Source organism: Populus trichocarpa, chromosome 12, assembly GCF_000002775.5.
Source record: "Populus trichocarpa isolate Nisqually-1 chromosome 12, P.trichocarpa_v4.1, whole genome shotgun sequence".
In the NCBI taxonomy this organism is placed as follows: domain Eukaryota; kingdom Viridiplantae; phylum Streptophyta; class Magnoliopsida; order Malpighiales; family Salicaceae; genus Populus; species Populus trichocarpa.
In genome coordinates this window covers 3,574,243-3,598,589 of record NC_037296.2, presented here as the reverse complement: position 1 = coordinate 3,598,589, position 24,347 = coordinate 3,574,243, and the positions used below count along the sequence as shown (strand labels likewise).

The window sequence follows — 24,347 nt, the reverse complement described above, 5'->3', positions numbered from 1 at the left end:
ATGGAAGAGACCTAATAGATGCCCCATATATTCTAAGTTAAATGATAAGACACTAAAAATCATTAATTACCTCTTACTTAGACATCTAAATTGCAAAACTTATCCACATAATAATTTATTTTTCAAAACACCAGCAAGAAGACCAACTGATTGTTTGATGAAACTAAGACTTACTAGCACTAACAAATTTCTCACTAACAATGTGGCAAGCCTCAAGCAACTACCTCACAAATCAGAGACTAGGTCATATGCAAGACATGAACGCTCATTCATTTACACAAGCTGCAATAACTACATAAAGAAGGCAGCCAGATTCACTAAAAATAGATATTTCAAATATTTGCTAAATCAGATGAAATTGAATATGCATCGATTAGTAATATAAGAAAAAAGGAAATCTCTTAACAATTAACCATAGAAGTGGAATAAAGAAAAACCAATCACATAAGTTTAGAAGGTCAGGAGAAAAAGAAACTACGAGGCATCAATCTATTAAAAAAACTCATCTACTACATCATTTTCCCTGGCATCAATAAGTATGAAACAGCTACGACTATGAACAGAGGATAAAACAACAGTCATAGTGCCAAAAAGGACAATTTTCCTCGAATGTGACAGAAACTTATAAACTACAAATTAGATTTGAAGCCTCTTCCAAGACCAGATGCATAAAAAAAAATATACAAATACAAACATGGTGCATTGCAATCGTAGGGCAATAGAAAGATCCACATAGTACATCTACCTGATAGTGACAAACTTGTTCGTACCATGTTTAGCCCAATGAGTTCTCAGATCAATCGGATTAGAGAAGTCATAGCCTTCATCAGCAAGTTTCTCTAAGACCTTCTTAAAAGCTCCTGAACTCATTTTTCTACCTGCTATCCTTGCACCACGCCTTTTCGTACTCATAGGCAACGGATACATAGATATGCATGTCGTACAACAAGCTGATTGCCACCCACCACAACCCCAACGATAGCTTTGTTGGGGGTTGCCAGTACATGAGCAAACCGGTATAGGAATAACTGACATGTCCATATTGATCCCATTTATCATAATTTCAGCGGTTTTCTTGGCAGTTCTTACTCGCTGAACAGAAGGACTACCCTCAGGCTTGGGTACTCTGGGAGCCCTCGTACCCTTCTTTGCTTTAGGGGATTTTGGGGCATTAGCACGCTGCCTCTTTTTATTGGGACCATTTTCCTTTTCTACAAAACCAGACTCTTCAACTTGGTCCAACATTTCATCATTTTCCGAATCAGGTGGTTGAAACACTTGCACATGATGAGTTGAAGCTGTTTCAGGCAAAAGTGCCTCATAATTATGGTTTTCAGGCAACATACTGAGAAGCTTCTCTCTATGACCTATCCAAACATCCCTCATGTACTCCATAGGGAACATGGGCTGCGAAACCCCAATATCCCTATGGTGAAAACCTCCGTTCACATTTGTCATGATCGCATTACTGCGTGCACCCAGGAAGGGTTTCTCAGCCATTGTTGGGGACAAGAGCTGAAGCCCCAGATTTCCTTTAACAGATGTTGGTTCATAGTAACCCCAATTACGAATATTCAAACTGTTATCTTCATCCATTATTTCAAACTTTACCATTCAAGATAACTTTATTTAACCTTCACACAATTTGTTGTCAGTCTTGTATCCACCAAAAAAATCTCCAAATTGTGTTCACCTAAGAATCTCCAAAAAGATTACAAGCACACAAAAATTAATTCAAACCCAAATCACAAAAAATAAAAAATTAATAAGCAGATTGTAAAATCATAGTAAAGTTTGTGTCTTGAAACTAAGAGAAGTCGCAATTAACTGTAAAATCAATAAAAGAACATATGGGTCTTTGTCTGACAGTAAGATCTTCGAAATCTTGGATTTGTCTGATAATTTTTTTTTCTTTTAAGAAAATAGACAGCCATGGTTGTAGTATTTAAGGAAAGAAAAAGGGACTTACTTGGAAGAAGACAATGAGAGCATTTTAGGGTTCTTCATGATTTTTTTTTAATTTTTTTTTACATCGCAAAATTCATAACTTCACGCCATTTTTGTAAGGAATTACTTTGGAAAACCTCCATTTAGTACTATAACTATATATTTATTTTCAATTTGCATTCCAAACCTGTATATTTTATCAATTAAGCCCCAAGTATTTCTTACATTTGAAAGTCTCACGCCATTTCCTTTTGAACGTCCACGATTTGAGAATGTTTGTACCCATCTAGTATTTCATGCATAGTTATTAAACATTGCCACTTGATATCGGAAAATTTATGATATGAAATTTGATATGAGTTAGGATTCAGTTTGAATGATAAAAAGACATTTAACCCAACCAATCTTAGTTGATTAAGCTAAATTTTATCTAAACTTCACTTCATCGAATCAATATTAAATTATTATTTTTAAAAAATGAAATAATATAATTTTAATAAAAATAATTAATTTGTTTTGATTTCGAGAATATATTTAACGATTGAGGACCCAGCCCATTTTTCTAGTCTAATAACTATGCTTCTAGGTTGATTAGAACTGTTGCTTATATTTAGATAGCATTTGGTAGATTTTGGTTTTTGCCTAACTACATGAAAAAATTCTTTTGGTTAGCTAAATAACTTCTATTTTTTACACTAAACCCCATAAATAATTATGTTTCAAAACTTATTTTTGTTTTCTTTACATTTATAGAAATCTACTTTTATTTATTTTGCATGCAAAAATACATCTCACAATAGTTGTAACCAAACATATTCTTTTAAACTAATTTTTTTAAAACCGCTACTAAAAATATTTTTTAAATTTTTTTTTTAACTGTAACTATAACAACTACAATAATATCAAACACACACTTAATATGACTATAATCTTGATATTTTGATATTCATCATCTTCTGACATGATTATTACATGATTATTGAATGATATCTTAAGATTATCAACCTCATGATAATTAATAAAAACTCTAAAAAGCATGGGATGAATACTTTACACCTAGACATAATTTACAATTTATTGCTACAGTGTAATTATTTTTTTCCTTTCAAATAAAAAACCTAAGGCTTATGAGTTGGGGGTAGTATGATCTTTTTGCATGGTTTATTAGTCATTAAAAATTTGATTGAGGGTATATATGACTTTTCCTTTTTTGAAATTGTAAAATTATGTTTTTAGTCTCTGAGTAAAAAATTAACCAATGGTATTTAAGTCTTTGTAATTTTTTTAAATACAGTAAAAAGATATCTTTACCATGGAAAATCAAGAAAAAAATAGCCACTAATTCAAAGGCATTTCAATTTTTTCACACTCCAAAACCAAAGAAGGCAATTTGGTCTTTTGAGGATGATTAATAATTTTAAATTAGAGAAGGCTGTTGGTGTGTCCTTACCACTTGCCAGTGAGTGGAAGACACTCGTGCCTTTTGGACGACACATACAGTGTCTCCCGGCAGTCAAAGTTATCCTTCCGCTGTGTTTTTAGAAGTGTTGTCGCGTTTTTTTCCTTCTGATGCAGCGTGTGTCCGTGTGGTTGGTTAATTTATTGTTGTCGGGCTTTTTTCTTTTCTTTTCTCTCTTTGCCCCGAAGAATTACTAGTTGGTCCTATTTATTATTTTGATGTTTAGACTCCAACCTTTATTGTTTTTATTTCTATTTTTTTCTTGACCCTTTTGTAAATGTTCTATTTGTTTTCAATTTAGTTTTTCAATTCCAATTTGTCATGTATTATTTTTTTAATTGAGTTTTTCAATTCCAATTTAGTTTTCAAGAAGAAGAAGGCAGTGGCTGGAACATAAACAGAGCACAGTGGAGAGCAACTCCCTTAGCTCACCGCCAGCCATTGCTCTTCCTCTTCCCCTTCTCCTTTTCCTTCCCCTTTGTTTTCTCCTTCGTCTTCTGCATTCTCTATTGTTCACGTGAAATGTGAACACTGGAGAGCAGCTCACCACCGGCCTCCGCCAGCCACTGCTCTTCCTCTTCCTCTTCTCCTTCTCATTCTGCTTCGTATTTTGCATTCACCATTGTTCGAAGAAGAAGACCAGAAACAGAGCAAAATAGAGCACAATGGACAGCAGTTCCTTCAGCTCACCACCGGCCTCCGCCGTTTCCACTGCCAGTCACTCCTCTTTCTCTTCCCCTTCTCCTTCTCCTTCTCCTTCTCCTTCACCTTCATCTTCTGTATGCTCCACTGTTCACGTGAACAGTGGAGAGCTTCTCCACTATTCATGGTCGGACCGAGTCCGGCCCAAACCTAAATGCCCGGTGTCTAGGTCCGACCCAGTAAAATAAAAAAAAATCCGAAAACATTTCTCAGATATTGTGTTTTATTTGAGAAACTAGTGTTTACCATTATTCAATGACACTATATAATTATATTAGAAGGGGATCACATGATGATATAGCATTTGTAGAATTTGATCGCAATCCCAATTTTGTTTCTGATGATATTTTATCTGATGTTGTTGCACGCTCAAGAAGCCATGGAAACTGTAGTTCTTATCGGATAGATTTCGTACGTGATGGAATTGCAAATAGTTTAATGGAACAATAAAAAATACTTTATATAAAGTATTGTTTATTTCATGATGTAATAACAGTAGTTAAATGTACAATATTTTAATTAAAAACTATCAATATTAATATATGTCTTTTTTAGTTATTTTATAATCTTAATTTGAAAAGCATTTTTAACCAAACACGTTAAACTACTTTTTGTTCAACCTCAATTTCAACCACAGTTTTAACCAAAGATATATTATTCCAAACCAACCTCAACTAAAAATATTTTTTATAAAAACAATTTTTTTCAAATCACAACCACAACCACAACAGCTACCACAATACCAAACACACTTTCTTCCTTGTCTCTCTCACCTCACCCGAACAATATCAGATCTCCACTCCTCCACCAAAAAAAAAAAAAAGAGAAATAATTCTATCATCACCACAATTTCTCCACCATCTTTTCTACCATAAAATCACCTATATTTCTAACCCGTAAGTTTCCTTTCCTCCACCATCCAAAACTCTATAAAGCACCTTTATCCATCCATTAAAAAGCCATAAAAAAAAAAAAACATAAAGCCAAATTGTTCCTACATAGCAGTTGTCCAGCCAAACTTTCACCCCCACAAACACTATCCAAGCCTCCACCAAACACCATCACAAGCATTCTAGCCACTCCAACAACTCTTTAGTAGTCCCTGTCAATTCCAAATAATTATAAGATATCAATTACAAAAACCATGAACAATAGCAACACTACCACCTTTTATATTCCTAACATTCTCCAAGTTCCACCAATTTTTATCCAAGATAACACACATATCTTACTCAAGGTAGAATAGGAGCCATGCCACTGACAATCATGTTGGATAAAACATGTCAACAACCTAGTTTTTGAACCCTGGTTTGTGTCATAATTTATTCTCTTATCGTGTTTATACCTTTTCAAAAATGTGTTTGTATTGTTTTTAATGCTAAAAATCTTTTTTTTTTTCTGATATTCATGATTGTTAGTTTTTGTAAAAATGTATTGAGACCATTTAATTAACATCCTGATTTAGTCCTTGTCCTTAAGTTTTGTGATATCCAATTTGCATTTATACAATTTTGAATTTATTTTTTTGTCAAAAATATTACTTTCAATACTTATCTTTGCTTATTAAAGTTGTTATTTTTAATTTGAATATTTTTTGAGTTTTAGATGGTGTTTAGTTTTTATTTTAGAATATAATTTTTATTAAAGTTGTCCTTAGCTTATTAAAGTACTATTTGACATAAAATATAATTTGCAAAATGAACTCCTTAGGTTAGCAACAGACTTCGCTTATAATATTTTAGAATAATTTTTATCTTTATTTTTTTTTTATAACCAACTCTTTTTCATGAAATCTCTATAAACTAACTTTAATGCCATTCTATTATCTCTATTTTTTTTTTTTTGCCTAAATATCTTATACGACAACTTTGATAATCAATAACGTTTTTTTTTTTATTTTAGAACATAAAAATTTACTTTAACTATATGAAAATAAAAATTGAATTCTTTCTCAATATTTAATAGGTAGTTGTGTAAGTTAATAATCATTAAAACATTTGTACTAGCTTGTTAATCAGTATACATATAAATCAAAATGATATGATACCATTTATTTTTAGAAGAAATAAAATAAAGAGAAAGAGTTTCATTTTTTATTATATAAGCATAAAAATTGAAATTTATCAAATATTGGAATATTAGATAAGATATGCTGAAAATTATATTAGTTATCTTCTAAATTATAGCACTAATAATTATTATAGAAAAATAAATTTTCTGTTTATGAATATAATCAAATAATAAAATTAAAATAATAATAATCTAATATTTTTTTAAAGCTTGATTATGATTATAGATACTAGTACATTTCTTATTTATTTGAAAACTCTTGCAAAAGTTTAAAAGAAAATAAAACTGGATAAATCATTGGATAGTAAATTTAATATTGACATCTTGATATTATGAAACACTCACGTTTATTCATAACAATCACTATCATTATTATAATATTTTGAATTCTTTTGCCAAAATAGTCCTTTGTTCAAACAAATTTATTCATATTAAATGCAAAATATAATTTTTTTTTATTAAAGATCATATTAACTTTTAGTACAATAAAAATATCAAAAAAATTATATTCCTTACGAATTTTCTTTAAGTTGAAGAGTTCTTTTTAATTACATCTTATTTTAATAGGAATTTACAATAGGAAAGAATAAAAAAAATTGGTCATTTTTTAAATAATCTTTTTGAATATTAGGGAAGTTTTTCAAGATTAATAATGTAAATTCTTGAATCCTTTAAGGAATTGAATGTAATATAAGGAAATGATAATTATATTATTTTTATAGTTTATTTTTTTTCTTTATTGACTTTTTTTAAAGCATATTTACGTACGCTTTTGATATTCAAAATAAAGTATCAATGTGGTGATATATGGGTTAAGAGTAATCTAAAAATGTCATATTATTTATGATTTTATGTGGGAGGTAAAAACAAAAATAATATGAAAATATGGATCAATCTAATTTTTAATATTTCATAAATGTTTTAAACACTTCTATTAAGGTTATATATATATATCTATAAAATTAGAGACGGGGTGAAATTTATATATAATTAGTATTTTAATATATTATAAAGTTATTGCTGCTTGAAAGGATTATTTTCTAGAAACGAGTTCTATAAGGTGTTGATTCCTATTTGGTTGTACAAGGAAAATGTTATATTTGTAAATTGCTTATTAATTATTAATATACTTGAATCAGGCCTTTATATTAGAAAGGCCCAGAATTGAAACTAAAAGGGCCTATTTGATAATGTTGGGTCCATACTTAACACAGTAGACTGAACTCCTAACGCCGAGCCCATTAGAGGAGCACATTTTATGGGCCCAACAAGAAAGGTCATCTCCTAGAATTGTGAAAGCAGCAGCCAGATTTTAGCCCCACGGCCCCCACCAAATGCCTCAGAGAAGACTCCATAGACGTAGTCTAATGGAGCTGTTCTCAAATAACATGTTACGCACAGTACCATTTAAGAAAGTTCTTAATCACTCGGTGAACCCTAAGTGAGTTATGCTTCAATGAAGGCGGAGCACTCTATTGAAATGGACATGCAAGCTCATAATGTCTTAAATCAAAATATAAAAGAAGGTTTTGGACTAGATCGAGACAATGGAGAAGTGAGTTAACTCGTACGTTTTCATGGTAGACAATGGGGTGGTTGATTTTCAAGCTCCGACAAGCATCATGAAGCTGAGTTTCACACTCAGAGCTGGAAATTTCTGAGCAGCTAGGAAAATACGATAAAAAGCCAACAAGTCCCTGCAGTGTACGTAGCAGGGTCCAAATAATAATAACATGGATGAATATATTGGTTGGCTCAGGATGCCATGAAACATGAGGTCCATATAGACATGAAGGCAAGCTCCCAAAGTTATCTCTTATGTTTCGTTTTCCAAACCCTACAAAAATATATTGCTTTCGCTTTCTTCACTTGTACACTAGCAGAGAAAAGTCATCCCCATGCCATGCAGGTATCGGCACCACAAGAACAAAAAAAAAAAAAGTAATTTATGATAACAGAAGGTGGAAAAATCTTGAATATCATGTGACATTGCTACGCAAAGGTCCAAGTGTTATCATACCATTTTCATTTTACACTATGTTTGTCCTTTTTTATACATATATAATTTGAATTAAAAAAATGAATTTTAGTAATTTATAATTTTCATCTTATCAAAATTCTTTGTTATTATTGGATTGCAATTTGAAACTCTTTAATTTATTAATTAGGATTTAATACAGAATATAACAATATAAACAAGCAGCTAGCTAGGAGTATTACTATCACAAATGAACGTTTATTATGACATTCTCTTGTAATATGATATTTTTTAAACTGAAAGAAATCTGCAACCCCAACTTATGTGTTGTATAAGTTATGTGTTGTATCATACCTCAACTTGACCTGACTAATTATGACTTGAAGGGCATATTGTCGCAAATCTGCAACCCCAGCAGATACTGCAATCTATCATTGCCATGAAATGATTTCTCTAGGCATGGCAGCAAATTGTGATAGATCAGAGAATCATTGTTGCAAAATCTTGAGCCACTGAGTCACTATCTCATGAACTTTGACTGGTAAGGTATAATAAGCATGAGCTTCCTTTCATTGATCAAATAAACTTGCCTACAGCACTCAACTATTTGAAGTGCAATGCTTCTGCAAAAATATTAAGATGATAATAATTCGAAAATAAGCTATAGTACTTGCACTAACTTAATTGGCATGTTATCATCTCCTTCTTTGTAAGATAAACTTCCAGCCAGTTCCTAGTTAATTAAGTGAAATAGTTCATGTAATTAACAAGGGAGGTCTTGAGTTCGAGTTTTATAAAAAAAATAATAATTAAAGAGATCTATGTGGAGATAAAAAAAATTTCCAGGCACAACCTTCCTTGAACTCGGCTACACGTCAAGCCTTGGCTTTCATGGGTCTAATAAAATATCAGACTTAACTCTCTTGAGCTCGGCTACGTGTCAGGTCCAAGTACATATAATTATGATAAGATGTCATACACAACCTCTTGGGCTCAGTTACATGCTAGACCCAAGGGACCAAATGTTTGTGGGTCAGGCGAGATATCAGACCCAAACCCTTTGAGCCCAGCTATACGCCAGGCTTAAGCTTCCGGGATTTGGTGAGTTGCCTGACCCAATCCTCTTGGACTCAGTTACACATCAGACCTGAGATGCCAGGACCAGCACCCTTTTGAGCCAAGAATTCTTCGAATATGAGCACCCAAGATGGGGATCTAGGGTCATCATTTCCCTACACCATAGCTATGTAAAAAGTCATCTAATGGTTATTCATATGTCAATCAATATTAATGTTTATTATAAGGGATAAACCCATCGACATTAATATCGTGTATAGATTGATGTAGGACTGTCTTCTGTAAACACATGATACTCTCATTAATAATTAATGCCATGTAAAGAGATACTTACAATCAATATTAATATTGATGATAAATAGATTCATCAACTTCATTCTCTTACAACTTATTCTTAACATTTATCATACATAAACTAAAAATAAATTTTCTTATTCTTAAAATTTAATACTCATTTTCTGCAACTTTTTATAATAAAATCACTTATTTAATCCTTGAAATGTTACTAAAATCTAAAAAAAAAGAGAGATTATTTTGAAGGAATTTCAGTTCCATCACTAGTCCTTAGAGTCCGAAGAATAGAAAATGAACATAAATACATGATAATTTATCTTTCAAACAGGCGAAAAGTAACTTCCCTGAAATTATGAATTTTCAAGCATCATCGCATATTAATTAATTAATTAAGTTGTATTGGCTTCTTTTTTTTGTGAAAAAAAGGGAAAGAAAATGAAGCACATGCTACCACAGCAAAAGCAAAATAAATTTATTTTCAAAGGAAAAGTATATATCTTTTGAAAAAGGTCGGGTAAAGGGCTTCCCTTTGCCTTTCTGTTTTGGCTCAAGTGATCATGAAAGAAAACATAAACCAGAAAGAGTTTCCTAACACCAAGAAACTAAACTTCCAGCTCAAAGAAAAGCTTTGAATGTCTCTGCATGAAAGGAAAGATGCTTTGCTCTTCTTCTGCGCCCCACTGGCCCCCAATGAGGCGCTGATTCTTATGCAGAGAGAGAGAGACAGATGACTGTGAAAGAAAGAAAATATTGTCTGTGAATGGAGTTTGTTTGTGTCTGTTTGTTTGGAGACCTTGAGAGGGACGAGTGAGTCTGTCACAACTATGGCACTGAAAAACATGGCGTTTTTGCTCTTACATTTATATGAGAAGACCATACGCTCAGAGATGAAAGGACTATCTGATTCCTTTCTCTCTCCCCCTCCCCCTCCTTGTTTTGTGTTGATTTTGTTTTCGAAGTTTTTATAGCCTATAAATATTGGTCAGCTGTACTGTACCCTATATTAATGGCGGGGAAGGGTCACCTTCATTTTCTGACCTAGGCATGCAAACATATCCACATAGTCCAAATAGAAAATCCAAAACTACTAAAAGTTTGAAGGAAAGAGATGTATGATTGTCTCTGAGCATATTCAATGAAATAGTTTCAGAGTAGGAAACCTAATGAACAACTCATACATCTCTAGCAATTCCTTTCTTTTTTCCTTTTAATTTACGGATGAGAGTAACTACTCCACAAAATATTACTCTACCATATGGGAACATTAATCATAACTAATGAACCAGCAAATTAAATCGAAAACCCATTATCATAATTTCAATTAATTACCAAATTAAAGAACAAATAATTACTTCACACATTGAAGGATATTACAACACCTCACTAATCCACTTGAGATTATAATCGCAACACTCACTTGGTGTATGATCAATAGATAGAAGAAAGAAGAGAAAATTATAAGAAAGAGAGAGGTGGATAATTCATCTGTTAAATGTTTTTGCTATACCAATTCCATTAATGTGCTCTACTTCATCTTCTGTTGTAGCTGATGACATGTAACTCATTACCAAAGAGTTCTCATCTGCTTGTGTTCTTGCATGGAACTTCTGTTTGCAAGCATGGCAAGTAATTTGTAGAATAGTGGAATTGATTTGCTTTATTGCATGCTGTTTCAAAGCTTGCGCCTTGTCTAACTCAGCTTGAGCTTGTTGCCTGATTCTCTTGGCATTGGCAAATTCTTGTTCTGCCAATTCAATTTGTCTCTTTGCTTGTTGTCTTGCTTCTTCAGCATGAATCTTCTCTGCCATGGCCATCATTAACTGCTCCCTGATCACTTGCTCTTTAAGCCTTGAAGCACCCAATTCAGGTCTCGGACTGCCATTATTGTTCTCTCTTGGAGAGCTTTTGCCATGATCTTTGTCTGTGTAACTGATGTTCGATTCATTTCTGTCACTAACATCACTCGACCCAATTGAGAGCTGCAATTGAGTGGAATGATTATCCTCTCTTTTAGGAGAAACTGAGATCTCAAGGGGATTTCCTGAAGCAGTCGAAAGCTGAAGCTCCAAATTATGGTAGTGTGCAGCACTTTTTGAAGAATCTGATTTATCCACAACACTACTAGTAGTAGTAGGGGTGATAAAGAACATGGCATGATCAGGTGTTGTTCTTGGTATTATCAAAGGAAGCCAAGGAGCTGTACTAAAATTGGTATCACTAGAAGGGCTTGGACTTGAAGCAGTTCTAGACAAGCATGCAGCTGGTTGTAGTGACTGTGATTCTGATCGGAGATTCCCCATGTTGCAAGCATCTTGGTGCTCAATAAAACTCTCAACTCTATACGCACACAGACAAAAAAAAAACTTTAGCACGTAGAAATACACAATAATAATTATGCTACCGAATACAAAATGAAATTGAACCAGATGTCATGCTCGTACGTTGTGGCAAGAAGATACTCAAAATGGTTTTGATCAAAGTGTCCTTATTGATGAAAGGAAGAGATCAAGTCATAAGTGCATTAAACAATAAGAATTGAATAAAGAATAGAAGTGGTCACAGCTTTGAAATGCAATTGACTTGGATGGAAATAATGGAAGGAAATATTAATTAAATAATGGAATAAAACAATGTTTATCACATCTGTAAGCTAATCATTTACAACATAGCTAGAAGAGATCGATTGAACAGCCAAAATCCAAAAAAGAAAAACAACAAAAAAGTAAACTGTTTTCGGGGTTTGAGCGGTCGAGAGGAACTTGAAACATACAGCAAAAAAAAAAAAACCACCTTCGACAACTGATCTTTGGGAACCGTGTTCAACAACTGTCAATAAATAGTAGTACTCCTTAAGAACTGGATTAATTAAGGTTCCATCAATCAGAAACTACATCAAGTAACATGTTGTCCCTTTTCTTTTCTTTCATAACAATTAAATTTCCAATTTAAGAACAAAAATATATCGAATATTTTGTATGGTTTTAGAAATTTGATAAAAAAAAACACCATGATGATCATATATATATATATATATATATATATATGAGAGAGAGAGAGAGAGAGAGATTTATCAGTTAACCTGGAAAAAACACGGCCGCAATCACAAGAATGTCCACGGGTGCCACAGGTTTTGAGATGAGCTTTGTAATCAGATTGAACGGCATAACCTTTAGAGCATTTTTCACAAACCCATTGTTTGTGATTGCTATGTTTTCTTCGAAAATGCTTCTTTATCCCGACAAGATCACCAAGCGCGTGACAAGGGTCATGGTGCAAGCAACTAGGCTCTGGACATACAAATACACGTTTTCTTACAACTGGGGTCTCTCTCTTTAGTAGCTTCCATGGGACTTTATGCCTTCTTCTATGCATCTGTAGGTTTTGGTCTCTCTGAAACCCTTGGTTGCAGATCTCACAAACGTAACGATCGGATTCCAATAGTGTTTTTGGTGATAAAGACACCACTTCTGCATCTGGATCTAGGACACCAAAGAATATATAGATAATTACACAAAACAAGATGATTAATATTTAATACAAAGAAAATATATAGGCTAAGAAAATTCAAGAATATTAATTACCTGGTGTTCCTGCTGGCCTTCTTTTCCTCTTGTTAATGTTATTTCCATTTTCCAAGCAAGAAAATGGCTCAGAATTACAAGGAAGTGATGAAGAGAGAGAGTTGTTGGCTAACATGGGTTAATTCTTGCTGATTCTATCTTGTGTACTGTGATTATGAAGAAGCAAAGAAACAATCTTTTCTTGTGGCAGGCAAGAGTAGATGATGATGATGATGATGATGCTTTTCTTTACTTCTCTCTTTCTAATATGTGGGGAGCTAGAGAGAGAAGAGATAAGAGAGGGGGGGGGGAGAGAGAGAGGTAGCTATCTAAGCTTAAGGTATAGAAAGGGTACTGCTGGAGAGCTAGCAAGGAGAAGAAAAAAGCTATATTTTTTACTTTGGTTTGCTTTGATTTCTTTTCTTTCGGTTACGATCAGCTTTTTTTGTTACATCAGCTTTCTATCAGCTTTTTTCCTTTCCTTTCTTTGCTGCAACACTCATCTTCATCAGGTATTGTTTGTAGAGTCTTCTTGATGAACTTCTTTAAAAAGATAACACGAGAGAGAGAGAGAGAGAGACAGAGAGACAGAGAGAGAGAGAGAGAGAGAGAGAGAGCCAATCACATTGATCGAAACTTGATCCCACAACCAAAAACATGGGCCATAAAGGGAGAAAAAAAAATCCCCACAAAGAAACAACAAATTAAAGACTCATAATTATTTGGCTTCATAAGCAGTAAAAGTTTTGCATGCAAAAAAATACATAGGCCACCGGAGGAGGACTTTTCTCTCCAAATACACGTAAGCTCCCTATTTTTGTTACCATTTTATATCTCCTCCTCCTCCTCCTCTTCCCAGTGGCTTAATATGAATAAGGGTCATGAATAAAATTATAGATAGATTTTTAAAAAATATTTAAAATATAATTTTTTATTAATTTTTATGTATGTATGGCAAATGAGATTTTGAGCAAATTTCATTTTGTATTTCTAATTATTTGTTAAGCAAGAACAATCTTCATTTCATAAGCATAATTGACAAATATATCTTATTTATTTTTAAGGTTTTTTTTTTCTAAATGGGGGTCTTGGGCTATTATCCAAGTTGCTTATATGCTTTGGACAACTCTGCTCCTCCTCTTTCTTTTCTAACATGAGAGGAGCTAGTTTAAAAACTGGACCAGTTAGAAAGGTAAATTTTGTGACTCATAAATCTAAGACTTGGTCAGATCTAGGTTAATGAAAATGCTTGTTTTTTTATTTATTAAAATAACATCACACAATCAAAATATTGCATAAAGTTAATTAAAACAAGGTTTATGATTAATTTAGGAGACTTGCATAATGTAGTAGCCATCTCCTATATTTATATGAGTAGAGCAGAATACAATAGTTACTGTGTAGCGCAGTGCGCAATATAACTCTATACAAGGAAAATACAATCTTTCCTAAACTACAACACATTCCATAATACACCCCCTCAAGCTGAAGGTGGGTGATCCACTTGAAGCTTAGACCGTAAATAGGAAAATGTAGTGTGAGGGAATGACTTAGTAAGAACATCAGCTAATTGGTCTTTGGAGGATATGAAGCGAATCTGTATCTCCTTTTTGGCAACTCTATCATGAACAAAGTGATAATCAACCTCAACATGTTTGGTACATGCATGAAACACCGGATTAGCAAACAAATAAGTAGCACCCAAATTGTCGTACCAAATAGTGGTAATAGAACTGGGAGAGAACCATAAATCTGAAAGCAGATAACGGAGCCAAAAAATCTCAGCAGTACCATCAGCTAAGGCCTTATATTCTGCTTCAGTGGAGGAACGAGCAACAGTGCGTTACCAGATTTCCATGAGATGGGAGTGGTGCTAAGAAAGATGATGTAGCCACCAGTACATTTTCGATCATCAATACTCCCCGCCCAGTCCATCAGTAAAACCATGCAGTGATAAGGAGGAGCCTCAAGTAAGGTGAAGGACAAAAAAGGACGTACCTTTTAAATACCGTAAAATACGCTTAACAACAGCCCAATGGCTCTCAGTAGGTGCATGCATAAACAGACAGACTTTGTTGACAGCATAACAGATGTCTGGTCTAGTAAATATGAGATACTGAAGAGCCCCGATAATTTGCCAATAACGAGTGGGATATGAGTATAAACCACTAGGCTGGAGATTGACCTTGGAAATAGAAGCCGGTGTATTAATAGGCTTGTAGGATGACATACCATCCCGACTAAGAAAATCAAGAGCATATTTGTGTTGACTAAGCATGAGCCCCATGTTGGTGGGAGTGACCTCAATTCCCAAAAAATAATGAGCATGACCCAGATCCAAGAGTTTAAACTCTAAACTCAGCAGACTAATAAAGCGGCGAAGTAGAGTAGAATTATTACCAATAAGCAGACTGTCATCTACATAGACAAGCAGATATCATGATTCACAGTCAGAATAAATAAGGAGGTATCAACTTTGGAAGCACGAAAGCCAATCGACAGAAGAAAGTCACTTAGTCGTGTGTACCAAACCTGCGAAGCTTGTTTTAAACTATAGAGGGACTTGTGAAGGCGACAGACATGAGTGGGCAGAGCAGGGTCAACAAAACTCGTGGGTTGTTGCATATAAACAACCTCTTGAAGGGAACCATTGAGGAAGGCATTATGTACATGAAGCTGACGGATCTGCCAATGGTTAGATATAGCAATGGCAAGAACGAGCCGAACAATAGTTGGTTTAACAACAGGATTGATGGTTTCGGAGTAGTCGAAACCTCATGTTGAGTGAAACCATGTGTAACCAAGGGCGCCTTGTAGCGATTAATAGCACCATCGGCCCGTTGCTTGATTTTGTAAACCCAACGACAGCCAACAACATTCATGGAAGGTTCAAACGGAACCAAAAACCAAGTGTTATTGGCATGTAAGGCTGCAATTTCAGATCTCATAGCAGACTGCCAGCACAAAAACCGGTTAGCATCTTTGAAATTAAAAGGTTCGTGATTAGTGGAAGATGTTACTCGTGAGTGTGGTTACAACAGAGAAACAAAACTCAAGTTGGCAAACCTGGGCTGTCGGGGACGCAACACCATATGGTGTTGGCAAGAGACCACTGGTGCAGCAGACCTGTCTGGCATGGGCTGCTGTGGGAGGGAGTAGCTGGAGAGATCAACACAGAGATCTAAAGCTAGCGGAGACAGAGCAAGACATTGTGAGGAATATGAAGGCCCAGACGGTAAGCCAGATTGCTCACCAGAAGGCGCATCAGAGTGCACAACAGCAAGTGCAACAAACCCAGTGGTTGTGCTATCCGGAGCTGCAGAACCTGAACCTGCAAAATGATCAATAGGCATGGCGGCAATTGGTGGTAAAGGGACCTGTTTATACAAGGCTGATGGTGTTTTGGTGGATGGGAAGCGTGAAGGCAGGAAGATGGGAGGAAGAGGCCGGCTATGGGTCAGAGTTAGAGATGGCAGAAACATGTGTAATTTCAAGAAAGGGAAAAGAGTGTTCATGAAAACAGACATGATGGGAGATGTAGACACGATCAGAAGACAAGTCAAGACAGTGATAGCCTAGATGACATGAGTTATACCCTAGAAACACACAAATAGTATAATGAAATTCTAACTTATGAGCATTATATGGGCGAAGAAAAAGAAACCACAGACATCTAAAGGTGCTTAAGAAACTATAATCAAGTGTTTGATAAAACAAACATTCAAACGGAGATTTATTTTGTAAGACTGGTGTCGACATACAATTAATAAGATAAACCGCAGTTTCAAACGTATAATTCCAGAATTTTAGAGGTGTTTTACAGTGTCCAAGTAATGTAACACCAGTTTCAACGATATGATGATGACGACGCTCAACAGTACCATTCTGTTCATGCGTGTGTGGACATATTATATGATGATGAAAACCAATATTTTTTAAGAAGGAATTTAATTTACGATATTCACCACCCAGTCAGTTTGAACCGATTTTATTTTGCAAGAGAATTGTCGCTCCACCAAGACTTGAAATTGGTGAAACACATTAAACACATCATATTTTGCACCAAGAGGATAAAACCAAATAAATTTTGTATGCGCATCCATAAAGATCATAAAATATCAGAAACCATCAGAAGATAAAATTGGGGCAGGGCCCCAAACATCACTAAAAATTAGTTTAAATGAAGCAGATGTTTTGTTACCAGTAGGTCCTAATGACAAATGCGATGATTTTCCTAACGGACATGCTGGACACTGAAAATTTAAAGGACGGGAGGTACAGGTGACCTTTTTATTTGACGTTAAGAGACTTAAAACTCGGGAGTTGTCGACGATGTCAAACATCAGCAGAAGTGGATAAGCTAGCAGACAAAAAAGCATGAGGCAAAAACATGGCAGAAGACTCTGAAAGGACATAGAGGCCATCTTTACTCTGACTGGAAAGCAAAACTGCCTTGGTTATGAGATCTTTAACATAGACGAAAGAAGAGTGAAATAAAAAAAGACACAGTTTTCACGGCAGAATTGTTGAACAGATAAGAGTCGTTTCTTAATTTGCGGCACATGCAATATATTAGATAAAGCAAAGAGTCGGTTAGGGGTACGTAAGATATTATGGGTTGTATTAGATATGACAAGTCTTTTGCCATCACCAACATGTAAATGATCATTACTCAAATGGGGTTCTGCATGTGTCATACCGGCAATATCTGAAGTAACATACTGATTTACACCGGTGTCAGGAAACCAAGTTACAGAATTTTCTGCTACTAAAGCCTTACTGAAAGAGATATTAGCTGATGCTTGATTCCCATGGTGCACAAGCTGTGAGCATTGTTGTGCGGAATGCCCAAACATGTTGCAGAGCTAACACTTCAACTGGTGCCCCAACTATCCAGCATTGGATCTATTTGGTTGCCAGTCTGGATGGTTTTGCTGCCAGTTTCCACGGTGTTGCTGCTAGTTATGCCCGTTGTTGCCTCCTCTAAAACCGTTGCCACTATACTAGGCAGAGAAGAGCCGCATGATACGACAACCATTATGTCTTCCTTTGCCCTGTTGGGAGGAAGAACTAGTGTCATTAAAAATACCCGCTGGGCCACAAAGGCAAAAGGGAGCTGTGTAGGCGTTGGCAGCAACGGTACAGTCGTGGGACTGAATGGAAGAGAGCTCCGATGTAAAAATTCATGAATGGATAGGTGGCTATAGAGTTCAGAATACGACAGAGGGTCAGCTTTTATTGATAAACTTGTAACAAGATCATGGAAGTCACTACGGAGACCCCAAAAAACGTATAAATTGAAGTCTGTAAGAGAGATGGGGCGACCTGCGGCAACAAGTTCATCAAAGAACCCCTTAGCTTTCTGCAGATAGGTGGTGACAGAATCATCACCTTAGCGAAGATCCTGAAGACAACCATGTAATGGTATAATTCGGGAGTTTGACAAAGATGCAATAGCATGTTCTAAAGTGTTACATACACTTGCAGATGTTGGGAAATCTACCACAAGATGGAGCACGTCTATGGATAGAGAGGAGAGGAGGGCACTGAGGATGAGTTGATCTTACTGTTTCCATGCCAAAAAGGCTTGGGAAAAACCAAATTTGTTGGTTATTTCAGTGGCAGAAACATCATTGTGTGGAAAATGACATATCGTTGAGCCATCGATAAAGGAGAAAACACCTTGACCAATCAGATATGGCTTCATCTGTATGCGGCAAAATAGATCATTGGTGTTGGTAAGCTTAAGGTTGATTACCTGCCGTGTGTTAGAAAGTGGGATGATGACTGTTTTTGTGGCAGAAACTATTGTAGCAGTCATAACTACATTGTTGGAAGAGACAAGTGCATTCAATGAAGAAGTAGGAGAGGAAGAGTTGTCATTGTTCATGGTTATGGCAGCAACAAAAGCATCCATAATCGGTATATTACTGCTGGAGAAATAACTTGCAGGTGTAAAGTTTGTAGGAGAAATAACGCTAGAATACTGCAGCGGAGGAAATACGCTGGAATACTGCAGTGGAGGAAATAGGTTGGAAGAGAAATAACGATGGAATACTGCAACGGAGGAAATAGGATGGAATACTGCAGCGAAAGAAAATATCACGAGGAAGGAGAGACGACTAAAGATGCAACAATGCAATAGCAAAAACTACACCTAAAACCTGCATTAGCAAAGATCAGGCAAGAGAGAAAATATAGGGAAGAATCTATTCTGCAGGGGAGGCAGCCTTGAATCTGCTCTGCAGAGGGGAAGGAAGCCTTGAATCTGTTCTAGATGTTTTCAGCTCTGATACCAAGCTAAAACAAGGTTTATGATTAATTTAGGAGACTTGCATAATGCAGTAGCCATCTCCTATATTTATATGAGTAGGGAAAAATATAATAGTTAATGTGTAGCGTAGTGCGCAGTATAACTCTATACAAGAAAAATACAATCTTTCCTAAACTACAACACATTCCATAATACATAAAATAGATGAAATATTCTATTGGTGTTTAAACACTGATTTAGTCAGAAATAATTTACCGACAGAATAATGGATGAAAAATTATCATTGGAAAACATAATGAATTTACATATGGAAATAGCGTGCCAAAGAAAACAAATCCATCGACATTCATTCCGTTAGTAAATTCATCCGTGATTATAGCATATTACTAACATAATAAACAGTTGGTAAGTCCATTAGTGATCATATGTATATTAACGAAGGAGTCAAATCGTCGGAGAATTACATCTAACAGTGGCAAGTCCTATAATTTTTTTCCAACTCTCTAGAATTCTATAGGGGACTTAGTCCATCGGTCATTCTATCAGTGAGATAAATTCTATTGGTTATTCCATCAATGTTGTATTTAATATTTTTTTAAAAGAATTCAAATAAACAATACAAGAAAAAAATTAAACTAAAACAAAAAAATCAAAATTTTATTATTAATTTAAAAAATATTATTGAAAACAATTTATCTAATGAATAGAAGCTGGAGGAGGAAGCGAATGCGGATCTTCCCCAGCACTAGGAGCGTGACGAGGTTGACCACATATACTAGTGAGGGTTGCCAACAGTTGCTCAAGGACATTCACTTTATCCCTCAAATCGATTGTCTCAAATCTATGTTGGGTCGTCTCTGCACTAAGCTAGGTCGTCTGAGCTTGAACTTGTTCTCGTACAATCACTTGGATGGATGGACATTGTTGGCTCGATCCTGATTACGAGGAACCAATGGTCGATACACTACAGCTCATCCGCATATCCTCGGTCCTAGTGGTGGAAATATCATAAACCTGATTTCTATCGGGTTTACCAAGCGATCCAACCTCTAACCATAAATTTGGATCAAGTTCTAGATAGGTCGAATGATTGTTATTGTATCTTTCGTGCAATAAAGTGTCATATTTTTCTTGAAAAAAAGAACAATTCAACAAATTTAAAAAATAATAATAACTTAAGAGAAAAATTGTTGAAATTCAACTTACCATGAACTACTAACATCAGCTATCCACGAGTCGTTGCACCCTTTTTCAACAGTCCTCATTTTGTGTATGATTTTCAGCAAAAAGCTATATCGGTCTTGGATCGTATCCAAGCTTTTGTAGCTCGTAAAAGGAAGCTACTATTAGTTAAATATTTTCAAATAATAAAAAAAATTAAAAAACTAATCTTATAGAATAGAATCTTACTATTTGCTTTACATGCGAAACAAATAAAATGGATCTATCGGTGTGTATGGTGATGGATTCACGAATCTTTTTAGTCCGGTTCTTTACACCAGACTACGATTGCTGCATAAAATGCTTAGACATCACGTGATGGATATAAGTATCCCATATAGCCTGTGAGAGTTACAGAGATCTTAAATAACTCATTATTTATTTTATTATAAAACATCTAAGTTACGAAATCAAACTCAACAAATAGAATTTTTCAAAATCTCAAGCAAACCCTAACATGTACAAATCATACAACAAATTTTTACAGGAAAAAGCTATAAAAGAAGTAAACTCACAAACTAACTACATAAAAATGCCAAAAAAATTAACATAAAAAATGAGTTACAACAAAAAATGGGTAGGTTTACTTACTTGATTTGACAAATCTTTTAAAAAAAATTAAACATAATAGGGATACTAACAAACTGAGTATTGGGATGACCATATTTTTTTATTATAGGAGCTCGATTTGTGACAAAATGAGACAAGAAGGGTGTTGTTTTCTGTAGAAAAAAAAGAGAGGAAGAAGATATTGGTAAGGGGGAGGGGATTATGCCAATTATAACTTAAATATTACTGACAGATTCATCGATAGATATTAGTGACAGTTATATTTCATCGGTAATTTCATCTGTAATATTGACACGTCATATTTTTTTATGGAAATTAAAAGGAAATACCTGCCCAATTATTATTTTTTCATTCATTGATTTCCACCTATAATTCCCTCGGTATTCACCGACAAAAACAATGACGTTATGTTCTGTCGGTAAATGTTACCGTAATATACCAATGATATTTTTTCTATTGGTATTTCCATTTGTATTTGATAGTTTTCTAATAATGTTATTTTAAATATTTTTTAAGAAAAATTAAAACTTAAGTTGGGTTAATCTGATCTTGAACTTGGTAACATCCACTAATTGAATCTTATAACTTTATTGGTTTTGAAAACTTTTCATCGATTAAATTACCCTTTTGTTAGACCTTTCAATAACAATAACTTTGATAATGGATCGGAAGCAACTTTTTTAAAAGGTGGTTTCGAGGATGATAAGTCTCCCTCTTGGGTATATTAGTCAAATAGAAACTTAAATTATTAAGTATGATGGTTATCTTCAACCAATTAGGAATATTAGTCTATTGTCTAAGCATAAATAATACCATATAGTATTAGTTGTTTTAGTATAAATATATGGATTCTATATTAATCCATAAATATAGATAAAAGTTATTAACACAACTGAAAATAGATCGAACATATCACTTAAGTTGTAAGAAAGAAAGTATCATTGAGCTAAATGATCAAAATTATTTTCTTAAAGTTTCATAATTTATCATTTATTGAATAATAATGATGGATTGATATATCCAGATAAATACAATAATATCAAATTTAATTCAATGATTTTTTGCATGATGTTTTATGGTTTATGGATGCATAATATTCATTGGGTTAATGGAGCCTTTGCATTTAATAGTTTGTCTCGTAATTGTTTTCTTTGGGCAAGATTTTTTTTTATAAGAGAAATATAATTTTAATAAGATAATTTGATATTTAATTACAAAAAAACGATAAGAATGTTTATTTATGGATAAATGAAGTACTAATGGAAATAGAGACTTAATTCATCGCTTTGTTATTAACTTGTAAATTCATCGCTCATTCGTAGAAAATATAATCAGATTTGATATATATATATATATATATATATATATATATATATATATATATATAGCTCGTCTACAGGCATGCATTACGCTACGAGTCAGATGTAATTTTTTTTTAATATAACAAAAAATATTCAGGTCGTAGAGATCTATTTGGCATTGTTATTAAACTCATTCTAATAAGTCAACCTTGAAGTCTCTCAATCTGACCCCTTGACTAGCTCAAGTTTAAAATTAAATTGCGTGGAGAGTTTGCCAGACGTGACCAAGTCAGCTTGGCCAGTCCAAAAGCAACTCGATTAACTAGTAAAAAACATTCGAGGATAAAATTGATAAAGAAATAATAAAATTGGCAAAAAAGACCTCCTAACACAACTCATTGCTTAGCTTGAGCTTAAAATCAAAACATGTGAAAGTTGTCTTAACATTACTAGTTGACTTAGTTAGTTCAAAAATAAACCGACTGACCAATAAAAAAAATTAAGGATAAAATTTTAAAAAAAAAGAAAAAATTGATAGAAAAAATAAACTCTACACTAGATCCCTTGCTTGACTTGGATTTAAAATTAAACTGTATAGGAGTTATCACGATGTGATTCAGTCTACTTGGCAAATCTAAAAATAATTTGAGTGATTGTTAAAAAATATATGATAATGAAATTGAAAAAAAAAACTTCATTGTTTATATATGAATAATGAAGCTCTACAATCTATTACCAAAAAAACTAAAACTCCTCTTGGTTTTACTGTTCACCTAGACACAGATCACTGTGGATTGAAGTAATGTAATGATGTAGTTGTCCTTACCAAAGGAACTTGCTAGGCATGAAGTTGGGGGTGGGGTTGTCTTTTTCATGAGATATATTTGACATTGAAAGAATGGTTGAAGACAAAATGATCTGTTCGGGTTTTTTAGGGTTTGACGCTGGAGAATGGCATGGCTACCAAACACTTGGCACTAGGGTTAGGCATGACTACCAGACCTTAGGCACTCAGGCCAGACCCGTGCGCTTGAGTCTAGCATCACACATGGTTGTCAAACCCAAGCAAACATATCTTCATTATTATAAACAAATCATAAAAAAAAATATAATTTAATGTTTGATATCTAATATTCAAATCATATCTTCCCATTGAAATTGTTTATGTTTTATATGTATGAATTTGTTATTTCTTCAATAAAGATTCTATCTTCTATTATTAGTATGATTGTTGTTGTTGTTGTTGTTGTTGTTGTTGTTATGATTATTCAAGTAAATTTGGGTTAGACATGTTTGTCAGACCTAAGTAATGTGAGTCAAAAATTATTTATAAACAAAGTATAAATAAAGAAACAACAAACCATCATAAAAATATAATTTAACGTTTTATATCTAAAAATTTAAATTATATCTTCCCATTGAAATAATTTATTTTTTATGTTTATGAATTTGTTATTTTTTCAATAGAAATTCTATTTTATGGTTGTTACCGATATAGTTTTTTTTCAACAGTATTTAAAAAAAATATTAAAATAATATTTTTTGTTTTTTAAATTTATTTTTAATATTAATACATTAAAATAATTTGAACATATATATAAAAAAACTAATTTAAAGCAAAGAAAAAAAATAAAAAGAAATTTATTTTTTTTTCAAAAATATTTGTGAAATGCAATAACAATCATGCTATAATAATCATGTTTTTTTCTTATAAATCTATAATTAATAAAAATATTTTATAAACTATCATAATTAAATTAATTAATAAAAATAATTTTGAAATGCAATAACATGTTTCTTGAGTCTGGCATGACCGTTAGACCCAAGTATAAATATTGTTTTATATTTTTTTTAAAAATTGTTATTGATCCGTTGCGAAATACAAGATAATACA

The 24,347-nt window shown here is 33.7% G+C and overlaps 2 protein-coding genes across 3 annotated transcripts; both read right to left on the bottom strand.

The window, feature by feature from the left end:
- Positions 1-464: 464 nt before the first annotated feature.
- LOC7485186 (protein BASIC PENTACYSTEINE2) lies at positions 465-2,154 on the bottom strand. 2 transcript variants are annotated; one of them, XM_024582146.2, is made up of 2 exons: positions 1,970-2,154; positions 465-1,693 (listed from the first exon to the last, which is right to left on the bottom strand). In XM_024582146.2, exon 2 carries the CDS (start codon positions 1,612-1,614, stop codon positions 742-744), a length of 873 nt encoding a protein of 290 aa, XP_024437914.2. In that variant the 5' UTR covers positions 1,615-1,693; positions 1,970-2,154; the 3' UTR covers positions 465-741. The 2 variants fall into 2 exon arrangements, with proteins under 2 accessions (XP_024437914.2, XP_002318319.3); XM_002318283.4 differs by having other exon boundaries at positions 465-1,701; positions 1,970-2,118.
- An 8,663-nt stretch (positions 2,155-10,817) lies between these two features.
- On the bottom strand, positions 10,818-13,737 carry LOC7454015 (protein indeterminate-domain 16). The gene is made up of 3 exons (XM_002318284.4): positions 13,109-13,737; positions 12,607-13,006; positions 10,818-11,864 (listed from the first exon to the last, which is right to left on the bottom strand). The coding sequence occupies exons 1-3, from the start codon at positions 13,221-13,223 to the stop codon at positions 11,009-11,011; spliced, it is 1,371 nt and encodes a 456-aa protein (XP_002318320.1). The 5' UTR covers positions 13,224-13,737; the 3' UTR covers positions 10,818-11,008.
- Between the last annotated feature and the right edge of the window lie 10,610 nt (positions 13,738-24,347).

Excerpts from the sequence above, each read along its gene's own strand:
- LOC7485186 (XM_024582146.2), bottom strand. The coding sequence starts at position 1,614 with ATGGTAAAGTTTGAAATAATGGATGAAGATAACAGTTTGAATATTCGT.
- LOC7454015 (XM_002318284.4), bottom strand. The coding sequence starts at position 13,223 with ATGTTAGCCAACAACTCTCTCTCTTCATCACTTCCTTGTAATTCTGAG. Across the intron at positions 13,007-13,108 it reads AAGGCCAGCAGGAACACCAG|ATCCAGATGCAGAAGTGGTG; the intron begins GTAATTAATATT and ends TTGGTGTCCTAG. Across the intron at positions 11,865-12,606 it reads TGCGGCCGTGTTTTTTCCAG|AGTTGAGAGTTTTATTGAGC; the intron begins GTTAACTGATAA and ends GTGTGCGTATAG.